Source organism: Piliocolobus tephrosceles, chromosome 1 (genome assembly GCF_002776525.5).
Source record: "Piliocolobus tephrosceles isolate RC106 chromosome 1, ASM277652v3, whole genome shotgun sequence".
NCBI lineage: Eukaryota > Metazoa > Chordata > Mammalia > Primates > Cercopithecidae > Piliocolobus > Piliocolobus tephrosceles.
In genome coordinates this window covers 95,850,116-95,862,545 of record NC_045434.1, presented here as the reverse complement: position 1 = coordinate 95,862,545, position 12,430 = coordinate 95,850,116, and the positions used below count along the sequence as shown (strand labels likewise).

Sequence of the window (12,430 nt, the reverse complement as noted above, 5' to 3'; positions counted from 1 at the left end):
GTTCAGAGAAATGTATGTGTTGGAATGAATTATTTGGACAGCCTCCTTGGCTAATCCCTAACCACCATTACATAGGAGACCTAGAAAATAATCACCCACCAATGCATTAGTGATGACAATATAAACATCTTTGAAGAGTTCTGTAGAAACTGTCATTAGTAAACTAGAGATGATGGTGATGATGCTACAGAGAAATTGAGCTCACTGCTATCAATAAGAGTAATAGTATTCCAGAGGATGGAAGGCAAGAGGTTAATGAAACTGTCAGGGAGAAGATTTGGGAAATAACCAATATAAACCTGAAGTTCAGAGTAATGAGAGGAGTTTTGTCCTGCAGAGATCTGTAGAAATGGCTAATGCATAAGGGATTTCTAGCAATGAAGCAGATGAGCAGACAACTAAAGTTGTTTGACATTTATTTCATGTCTTACAAATGGGTGAAAGTAAGTTACTAGTGTTTTAATTCACGTCCTCCCACCCAATTGCCAATTCAACACCAATTCCCAAACCCAAAAGCCCTTGATTGTGAGAGTAGATGGGGAATTTTGAGGAAAGACACAACAGCGTGGCCACAATTATATCCTGAGAATCTTGTTACAATATTTCCCTAGAGAAATTTGTCATCTACTAAGGTATCTGTGTACTGGATAAAGAAAAATACCCAGGCCTTCTAGGGATCATAAGATATACTGTCTATTAACCTGCTCAGATCCCAGGAGACCTAAAATGCCGCTATGATCTACTTTTCAGAGTAAGGACTTATGGAGATGGAATATTAAATGGGATCTTGGCTTAAGTTTACCAGGGTTTAAGGCTGTTTGAAACTGAGTTTGGTTCCTGTGAAAGTTGATTTTTTTCTTGTTTAATCTTGTTGCTATATATCCCCTTTAAAATGTCAATTCAAAGCTTGGAAAGTTCACCAGCCTCATCACTCTTCAGTGGTTCATGATCTATATATTTGCCCTTTACCTCCATGTGTCTCAACCTCTTGACATTTTGGTAATATCTTCCAGAATTGTCAGATTCTCCTTGGGAGGTAATTACTCCCAAATACCAGGACAACATCCCAGGTTACTTGACTTTCCTGAATCCTAATTCTTTGTTAAAGTCTGATGCCTTCAGTCTGATTTTTTTTCCAATATTTTTTGTAGTTGTTCTAGTTATTACTAGTCTGTGGGTTGACTGAAAATTTCTAGCTCACTATTCCCCAAAGAGGAACTCTAATATATTTTAACTAAAGTAAATATCCTTAAACATAATATATACACTAAATGGCACATAAATCATAAGGGTTTAGCTTAATGAAAGTGTTACAAATTGAACATACCTAATAAATAACTTCAATATTATGAGAACCCTGTAGGGTTTCATTGTACTGCCTCTCAGGTATTACATTTCTAAATATAACTTCTATCCTGACTTCTACCACTATCATTTTGACCTTTCCTTGATCGTTATATAAATGGAATCATACTGTGCTTGGCCTGTATCTCTACATATCATGTCTATGATAATCTTATTTTCTTTCTGTTTTTCTTCAGTAGACTGTATTTTTAGAGCATATTTAGGTTCACAGAAAAAAATGCACAGAAAATATCAAATTCCCTTGTGGCCTCCCTATCCTGCACATTTTTTCCTATTATTAACATCCTGAATTATTGCAGTGCATTCTTTATTTGTTAAACCAATGTTGACACATTATTATTAGCCTAAGTCAATATGTTTTACATTTGGGTTCATACTACTTATTTTCAGAACTGCATAATATCATATGTCACAATTACAGTATTATACAGAATAGTTTCACTGTCCTAAAAACAGCCTTGGGCCCCACTTATTTTTCCCTCACCTCCTTCTCTGAATCCCTGGAAATCACCAGTGGTCATTTTATTATTTCAGTAGTGTTGCTTTTTCCAGAATGTCATGTAGTTGGGATCACATAGTATATAGGCTTTTCAGACAGCTTTTTTTCTCTTAGCAATACACATTTAAGGTTCCTCAATGACTTTTCATGGCTTGATAGCCCATTTATTTTTCTTTTTTTTTAATTTTCATTCTTTATTTCTTTTTTTATGTACTTTAAGTTTAGGGTACATGTGCACAACGTGCAGGTTTGTTACATATGTATACATGTGTCATGTTGGTGTGCTGCACCCATTAACTCGTCATTTACGTTAGATATATCTCCTAATGCTATCCCTCTCCCCTCCCTCCTCCCCCCATGCCACAACAGGTCCCAGTGTGTGATGTTCCCCTTCCTGTGTCCAAGTGTTCTCATTGCTCAATTCTCACCTATGAGTGACAACATGCGGTGTTTGGTTTTTTTCCTTGCCATAGTTTGCTGAGAATGATGGTTTCTAGCTTCATCCATGTCCCTACAAAGGACATGAACTCATCCTTTTTTATAGCAGCATAGTATTCCATGGTGTATATGTGCCACATTTTCTTAATCCAGTCTATCACTGATGGACATTTGGGTTGGTTCCAATTCTTTGCTATTGTGAATAGTGCTGCAGTGAGCATACATGTGCATATGTCTTTATAGCAGCATGATTTAGTAATGGGATGGCTGGGTCAAATGGTATTTCTAGTTTGAGATCCTTGAGGAATCACTACACTATCTTCCACAATAGTTGAAGTAGTTTACAGTCCCACCAACAGTGTAAAAGTGTTCCTATTTCTCCACATCTGCTCCAGCACTTGTGGTTTCCTGACTTTTTAATGGTCGCCATTCTAACTGGTGTAAGATGGTACCTCATTATGGTTTGGGTTTGCATTTCTCTGATGGCCAGCAATGATGAGCATTTTTTCATGTGTCTGTTGGCTGCATAAATGTCTTCTTTTGAGAAGTGTCTGTTCATATCCTTTGCCCACTTTTTGATGGGGTTGTTTGTTTTTTTCTTGTAAATTTGTTTGAGTTCTTTGTAGATTCTGGATATTAGCCCTTTGTCAGATGAGTAGATTGCAAAAATTTCCTCCCATTCTGTAGGTTGCTTGTTCACTCTGGTGGTAGTTTCTTTTGCTGTGCAGAAGCTCTTTAGTTTAATTGGATCCCATTTGTCAATTTTGGCTTTTGTTGCCATTGCTTTTGTGTTTTAGTCATGAAGTCCTTGCCCATGCCTATGTCTTGAATGGTATTACCTAGGTTTTCTTCTAGGGTTTTTATGGTTTTCATTCTAACATTTAAGTCTTAAGTCCATCTTGAATTAACTTTTGTATAAGGTGTATGGAAGGGATCCAGTTTCAGCTTTCTATATATGACTAGCCAGTTTTCCCAGCACCATTTATTAAATAGAGAATTCTTTCCCCATTTCTTGTATTTGTCAGGTTTGTCAAAGATCAGATGGTTGTGGATGTGTGGAATTATTTCTGAGGACTCCGTTCTGTTCCAGTGGTCTATATCTCCGTTTTGGTACCAGTACCATGCTGTTTTGGTTACTGCAGCCTTGTAGTATAGTTTGAAGTCAGGTAGCGTGATGCCTCCAGCTTTGTTCTTTTGGCTTAGGATTGTCTTCGCTATGTGGGCTCTTTTTTGGTTCTATATGAACTTTAAAGTAGTTTTTTCCAATTTTGTGAAGAAAGTCATTGGTAGCTTGATGGGAATGGCATTGAATCTATAAATTACCTTGGGCAATATGGCCATTTTCACAATATTCATTCTTCCTATCCATGAGCATGGAATGTTCTTCCATTTGTTTGTGTCCTCTTTTATTTCACTGAGCAGTGGTTTGTAGTTCTCCTCGAAGAGGTCCTTGATATCCCTTGTAAGTTAGATTCCTAGGTATTTTATTCTCTTTGAAGCAATTGTGAATGGGAGTTCACTCATGATTTCGTTCTCTGTCTGTTATTGATGTGTAAGAACGTTTGTGATTTCTGCACATTGATTTTTGTATCCTGAGACTTTGCTGCAGTTACTTATCAGTTAAAGGAGATTTTGGGCTGAGACGATGGGGTTTTCTAAATATACAATCATGTCATCTGCAAACAGGGACAATTTGACTTCTTTTTTTCCTAACTGAATACCCATGATTTCTTTCTCCTGCCTGCTTGCCCTGGTCAGAACTTCCAACACTATGTTGAATAGGAGTGGTAAGAGAGGGCAACTCTGTCTTGTGCTAGTTTTCAAAGGGAATGCGTCCAGTTTTTGCCCATTCAGTATGATATTGGCTGTGGGTTTGTCATAAATACTTCCTCTTATTTTGAGATATGTCCCATCAATATCGAATTAATTGAGAAGTTTTAGCATGAAGGGCTGTTGAATTCTGTCAAAAGCCTTTTCTGCATCTATTAAGATAATCGTATGGTTTTTGTCTTTGGTTCTGTTTATATGCTGGATTACATTTATTGATTTGTGTATGTTGAACCAGCCTTGCATCCCAGGGATGAAGCCTACTTGATCATGGTGGATAAGCTTTTTGATGTGCTGCTGGATTCGGTTTGCCATTATTTTATTGAGGATTTTTGCATCGATGTTCATCAGGGATATTGGTCTAAAATTCTCTTGTTTTGTTGTATCTCTGCCAGACTTTGGTATCAGGACGATGCTGGCCTCATAAAATGAGCTGGAGAGGATTCCCTCTTTTCCTACTGTTTGGAATAGTTTCAGAAGGAATGGTACCAGCTCCTCTTTATACTTCTGGCAGAATTCGGCTGTGAATCCATCTGGTCCTGGACTGCTTTTGGTTGGTAGGCTATTAATTATTGCCTCAACTTCAGAGCTTGTTATTGGTCTATTCAGGGATTCAACTTCTTCCTGGTTTAGTCTTGGGGGAGTGTATGTGTCCAGAAATTTATCCATTTCTTCTAGATTTTCAAGTTCATTTGCATAAAAGGGTTTATAGTATTCTCTGATGGTAATTTGTATTTCTGTGGGATTGGTGGTGATATCCACTTTATCATTTTATATTGTGTCTATGTGATTCTTCTCTCCTTTCTTCTTTATTAGTCTTGTTAGTGGTCTATCAGTTTTGTTGATCTTTCCAAAAAACCAGATCCTGGATTCATTGATTTTTTGAATGATTTTTTGTGTCTCTATCTCCTTCAGTTCTTTTCTGATCTTTGTTATATCTTGTCTTCTGCTAGCTTTTGAATGTGTTTACTGTTGCTTCTCTAGTTCTTTTAATTGTGATGTTAGGGTGTCAATTTTAGATCTTTCCTGCTTTCTCTTGTGGGCATTTAGTGCTATAAATTTCCCTCTACACACTACTTTAAATGTGCCCCAGAGATTCTGGTATGTTGTGTCTTTTTTCTCATTGCTTTCAAAGAACATCTTTATTTCTGCCTTCATTTCGTTATATAACCCGTAGTCAATCAGAAGCAGGTTGTTCAGTTTCCATGTGGTTGTGAGGTTTTGAGTTTCTTCATCCATTTATTTTTCTATTTACCTGTTCTTTCACCAATACCACACTGTCTTGATTACTGTAACTTTACAGTAAGTCTTCAGTTCAGATAGTGTCAGTTCTTCAACTTTGTTCCTCTCCTTCAATACGTTTTAAAATGTTGATTTTATTTTTATTCATACAAGGTAGGACCAGCAGATCAATAGATGACTTCCATTGAAAGACAGTTGATGACGTAGGGTTCCTGAGTGCCTCAGTGGGAAGGTGGCATACCACCCCATGTACCATGGGGAGAACACAGAACACAAAGTTCAGTTGTAGGCAGAAAGCAAAGAGAAGTTTTGGAGAGCCTTTATAGTGATTTTGAGGCAAAGCAGGGTAAGTGATTTTGAGCAGGTTTAGAATTGGCTAGTTTAAACAATTTCACTGGGTTCCAGGACTGTTCTTATTTCCCTGGTGCCTGGCCCTGGGGTGATTAGGATAAAGGAAACAGTGTCCCTCAGTCCAAGAGCATGCAAAAATAGGCAGTTGTGGGTATGACTTCTGGGTGTGTTCGATTGCACATGAAATGAAACTTGTTTGTTATCTCTATGAATTGCTAACCCTAGAAGGGTCAGTTTTTCCTGGTCAGGAAGGCCCCAGATATAAAAACATTGAATATGGAAACTAGAAAACAAGTTTAATATCTAATTTTTGACTCCCCCATTTGTTAGATTCTGGTCTTTAATTTCTCTCCATCTCATTCTGATTCTCTCAAATCAACAGCTTGGGTTTGTAATTTCATCCAGATAAATAAATATCCTCAGAATAGAAGCAATTTCCATTGTTCCTCTATGGATTTTGCTTTCTTCAGATTTTGGCTAAAAATTCTTACTATAGCTTCAGCTTGTCAATAGGTTTCTAAAAATTTTTTAAATATTTTCCCAGCAATTTTGTTTCCAGAAAGAAAGTTTTCTCATGTGACCAGCCAAGCCACCACCAGAGTAGGAGTTCTCAGTCTTCCTCCTCATTCCTTTTTCCTTTGAGTGTCCTAGGCACAAAACATTTAGTATTGACTTTTTACTCCTAATTCTTACATTTCTACTTGGCTTGTTATTCCAGAATGTTTTTGTTCATAAAAACATTTGCTGAATCTCAGCCCTGGTTGTGGTAAGGCGATCCCTGCTGGGGGTGTTCATCCTTGTAGCTCCCCTGTTGTTAATGTCACAATAACACTGAGCATCATTATACCTCTTATTACACATAGATTTGCTTACATCTGTCTTCTCTACTAGAGCAGATCAATTCACATATTTTATCTTTGTATCATTATAATGCTTTATATACTGCTCTCTAAATCATGGCACTCAATGAATGGTTGCTGGATGAAAGTCATTTCCTTGCAATAATTCCTAGGAGAGAATTAAGATATTCAGTTCTTTGAATTTTTTGCAAAGCTTTGTTTTAGGAGAACAAAGACTACTTATGTAATTCCCAAAAGTGCCAAGCATACCTGCACTCACCAACCCCTGCCTTCATCTCTTATGCCTTATCAAAACAGTTTTATTGTATATCTCCTGGTTGGATAATTTGGTTTCTCCTTCCATTTCAACATTTTGTAGCCTTGATGTCAGAAAATCACTGGAATACTTATCTACATTTGTAGTGCTGTGCAGACATCAAATGTTTTATTGTCATTTGAATTCTTTTCTTCTGGTATTAAATAATATGTCCTTGTTCAAGGTTAGTCATTTATTTTCTCTCTTGGTTTAGCTCTTATTGAGTCTCAGAAGGCCTTACTCCTTAGAATCCCAGAAGGCTATAAATATTCTCAAATACAATTATATAGAATCTGAATTGACATATGAATATAGACCAGACTATTTTCAGCTCTTATTTAAGACTTAAAAAGGTTTGGACAATTAAGTCTGCGTATAAGCTCTTTATGTAATGCTTCAATGCATTTTCTTCCAATTATTTAATCTTCCAGGACAGATGTCATTGATTTTACAACTGACTTTCTGCTGCCTCTTTCAATATTTAAAAGACCTACCAGACTATAAGTCAGCAAACTCACATGACAGCTTCGGTGATCTTTTGAACAAAAGTAGGTAAGTCTATTTTGTCAGTTACTATCAAAAGAAAGAAATAGTTTCTACCAAAAATTCAGATGTGAATTCAGTTGCATAGTTTTTATTGTTATAAAAAGGATCCGAGCCAAAGTAAAACTTTATTTGCTCTTTTCTTGAAATAAAAAAGCTTCCACTCTGATAGAGTGCACACACACACACAAATACAGACACATACACACCCATAGACACCCACCCCATCTTAATGTATCAAATTTAAATGCTGAGGGGCCAAGCAACAGAAGTAACTAGAAAGACATGAAAACTAATCAGTGTAGATTTGTCTTTCTTAAATAAAAGATGATTTTGAGAAAAATAAACATTTAAGAATGACATGAATTATAGTAGAACAGAGAATACATTCTAGAAAAAATAGCATATGAAAAAACTCATAAACAAAAGAAGAATTAAACCATGCCATAATTTATTAAGTATTTAATTAGTGTCTGTTATGTGCCCAGTTTTGTTTGCAGCTGCTGCAGATTGTTTAGAATACATTGCTATGCCCCCTGCCTCAAATAAAGAATGTAAATAGGATGATGAGGCATCTACATAGGCAAATTGATTTATAAAGTACTAGAAGATAGTACCTAACCTGTTCCCATACATGCATGATTTTAATATCCCTAAGGGCTACAAAGAGAATGAGCTATCTGTATGGACTCTAGTAGGCAGGGAAGCTTTATTGGAGAACATGGGACATGACAGGGATTTGAATATGAAAAACAATGGACAACACAAGTACATGAAGCAACCTGAAAAACAGATATAAAAACAATACTAGCGTTGTGGCCAAGATTAGAGGATATTTTGTATATGACCAAATTCTCATGTAAGTCACAAAAAAAAGAAGCTGATGATTTAGGGAGACATTGAAAGTTGTTTGATTCATTAAAATGTGATTGAAATTAAGCAACATCCCCTTGACCTTCCTTGCCTTTGAGTGTTTTCATCAACCATATCCTTGATTTGCATACTTTCCTACCCCTTTTTCCTTTCTTCTTGTTTCCCTAATCTTAGGATTAAACAGAATAAAACTCATGTTGTAAAATTTGATAATTCAAATCTTGGATAATTAAAATGAAATTATTCCAGAAAAGTCAGAAATGCTAAAATAAGTTTTACTTGAGCAAGCAGTGCAAAACTATGCTTTAGTCCTTTGGGAAAAGTATATGGGCAAATCATCTTCTCATAAGGTAAAGAATGGGTGCCATAAAATGTGGTAAGTAGAAAGTGGATTTGAAGTTAGAAGACTTGAATTCTGGTACTAGATCTACCACTTGCATATGTTATTTAATTTTTTGACATTCTAATCAAGTCAAAATCTTTTAGCATATGATAAATCACAAACTATGTTATATTCTAGGGACTCACTTTTTAAGTAAAAAAGGTTATTCCTGCATTTAAGAAGCTTATAATCTATGAAGAGTGCCAAATATATAAGGAGGTATATTCAAGGCGACATGTTAAATGTAAGGATAAGGATGTTCACAGGTTACTCTGCCCAGGAGAGGGCACTTAGTACACTTGCCTTACCTGTGAGATAGAGACAGACACTTCGGCTATCTACCAGGATGTTAGAGTCAAAATGAGGTAGCTTAGGTGAAAACATCTTATTTTCTGCAAGGTCTGATACAAAGGATAAAGCTGTTGTAACAGGTGTGTGGAACTACCTAAGCAAATAAACCACAACAGAGATGATGAACAATGAACAAACCCAAGTGTGTCATGTCAAACAACTCCTAACATTTTATAGACATTAAAGTAGCCAACAAGTTGGGAGATGTTGAGTTGTGCAAATATTACATCTGGTTTCTCCTGAATCTCTGAAACTGATTCTGAAAGTAAAAATGATTAGGGCTCTGGAAGGAGGAATAACCTAGACTATAAGATAATGAGAAGTTCCTGAGATAGTTTCTTCTCTTTCTATTTAGCACTTTCTGGCTATTTTATTTGCAAGAGATTCAAGGTGTGTTCATGTTATTTCCTCTCCTTTCTTCAGTAGAAAGAAGACTTAACCTAAGACTTCCTGCTCCACCCCATCCCTAGGGATCATCAATCTATTTTGTTTCATAGACAGATACGCCATAACCTTGTGACTCAGGTTTTACACTCGTGTCCCTTCACAATTCCAGAAACATACAGAACAAGTGTCATAGAATCATAAAAAAGAATTCAAAGGCTATAGACTCCTTAGATAAAAAAGGGTAGATTTATTAAAGAACCCTAATTTGATCATTCCACAATGTATACATGTATCCAAACATCACATAATACCCCATAAATAGGTATAATTATTAGTTGCTAATACAAAATAAAATTTAAAAAGAAAATAATTTTTAATGTAAACATGACAGTTCTTTCTTTAACTGTGCATATTTAAATTTTTGCTCAATTTTGAAAAAAGAATCTCAAGGATAAGAACACACGAGTCAAATGCAGGGAAACTCTGTCCTGATTTAAGGGTCCAGGCTCTTCTAGTGTTCGAGTACCAAACCAGGATATTTGCCTCTCAACTCCTTAGTTGTAAAAGCAGCTGACACATAGATTGGAGTTACTATGTGTTAAGTACTGTTTCAAGTACTTTACTGATATCATCTAAGTTAATTCTTATAATAATCTTATATAATATCTTCTATTATTATTTATGTCTTACAAATGACAAGTCACACTGAAGTTCACAGCTCTAAGTGCAAAGGCAAATTTCAAACTCTAGCATTCTGGTTCCTGAGTTCATGCTCTGAGGCACAGTGTTTTAGTGCCTTTACAATAATGCTAATAAATGGATTGTTATATTAGGAAAAGAAACCAAATTACTAAGTTAGAATATACACCCAAAGACCAAATACATACAGTACAAGAAAAACAATTTAAATTTTCTATTCCATATTAAAGGTAATGTTCTTCTTAAACTGAGAGAATTTTTTCATTTTGTTAAATAGTTGGATTCTTTTAACTTTGGGGTAAGTATATGCTGTAGATAATCATTTCTCTGTTACTTCAGATTAATAATTTACTGGAAAAATCATTAGAGCGGCTGTCTATATCTATATAGCCTAAGAGAAAGAGATGTTAATATTATGAATCTGACAATATACTTAAAGTGAAGGTGTTAGGAAAATGTTCTTATTACAATGATAGTTATCATTTTGTCTCTTTCAAACACATTCACAGAAAGTTATTCAGATGCAAGGTTTCAACAAAACCACTGTGGTTACACAGTTCATCCTGGTGGGTTTCCCCAGCCGGGGGGAGCTCCAGCTGCTGCTTTTTGTCATATTTTTTCTCCTATACTTGACAATCTTGGTGGCCAATGTGACCATCATGGCCATTATTCGCTTCAGCTGGACTCTCCACACTCCCATGTATGACTTTCTACTCATCCTTTCATTTTCTGAGTCCTGCTACACTTTTGTCATCATCCCTCAGTTGCTGGTCCACCTGCTCTCAGACACCAAGACCATCACCTTCATGGCCTGTGCCAACCAGCTCTTCTTCTTTCTTGCCTTTGCTTGCACCAACTGCTTCCTCATTGCCGTGATGGGATATGATCGCTATGTAGCCATTTGTCACCCTCTGAGGTACATGCTTATCATGAACAGAAGGCTGGGGTTGGGGTTGATTCTCTCTCAGGAGCCACAAGTTTCTTTTTTGCTTTGGTGACCACCAACCTCATTTGTGACATGCCTTTTTGTGACCCCAACAGGGTTAACCACTATTTCTGTGACATGGCACCTGTTATCAAGTTAGCCTGCACTGACACCCATGTGAAAGAGCTGGCTTTATTTAGCCTCAGCATCCTGGTAATTATGGTGCTTTTTCTGTTAATTCTCATATCCTATGGCTTCATAGTTAACACCATCCTGAAGATCCCTTCAGCTGAGGGCAAGAAGAAGGCCTTTGCCACCTGTGCCTCACACCTCACTGTGGTCTTTGTCCACTGTGGCTGTGCCTCTATCATCTATCTGCCGCCCAAGTCCAAGTCTGCCTCAGACAAGGATCAGTTGGTGGCAGTGACCTACACAGTGGTTACTCCCTTACTTAGTCCTCTTGTCTACAGTCTGAGGAACAAGGAGGTAAAAACTGCATTGAAAAGAGTTCTTGGAATGCCTGTGGCAACCAAGATGAGCTAACAAAAAATAAAAATAAAATTAGGATAGTCACAGAAGAAATCAAAGGCATAAAATTATCTGACCTTTGAGGCAGATACTGTCTCAGACAGTATTTCCAAGGATTAAGACTACTGTTGCCTTTTTATTTTCTCCTATTCCAAAAAAAAAAAAAAAATGCAAGTCAATCTACACACTATATTGTCCAATGTCTAGTTAAAAAGAAAGAATTCACACTTGGCAAAAAGAGAAAATCATGAGATCATGAGAGTTTTTCAAGGAAAGACATGACCAAAACAAATATAAGGACAAGAATTGCTTTTCCTGTTGGAGAGACAGAAGAACAGGGTCTGCAGTGGCTGGGAGCATTTTATCCAGGGCACAGGCATTCATCTAGTAATACATTTATCTGTGTACCAAGCCCATTCAAAGAAGAAAAATGAAAATGAACAAATATATAGTTTATGGTGGTTGGGACTGGTTAGGTGAGAAGATAAACACTGAAAAAAATATGATAATGCAAGATAATCAGATCAGCTAAAAGAATATAAATAAAGGGTTATGAGAATCAAAGGAACTAGTATTTATTCCATTTAAAAGAGAAAAAGATTTAGAATAACTGGGATGAAAAGAGGGGAGAGAAAATTTAAACTGGGCCTTAAATGGAGAACAAGATATTAATACTAAGAAACTGGGTTTTACAGTGACAAAAATGTTAGTGGATATTACCAGAATTGTTGATAATTCTGGATTTTTATTATGCTAATTATCAATTAAACATTATTTTTGTTTGTAGTTCTTGTTTTGTTTTCACTTAGCTATATGTTTAAGTCTTTCAGATGATGTAATTTTATTTAATAATAGACTAAAAATA

The 12,430-nt window shown here is 36.2% G+C and overlaps 1 protein-coding gene across 1 annotated transcript; it reads left to right on the top strand.

Moving 5' to 3' along the window:
- The first annotated feature begins 10,633 nt into the window (after positions 1 to 10,633).
- LOC111543968 (olfactory receptor 10T2) lies at positions 10,634 to 11,580 on the top strand. The gene is given in 2 exon segments (XM_023214369.1): positions 10,634 to 11,066; positions 11,069 to 11,580. Coding segments are annotated over 2 exon segments (945 nt in total).
- The last annotated feature ends 850 nt before the right edge of the window (positions 11,581 to 12,430 follow it).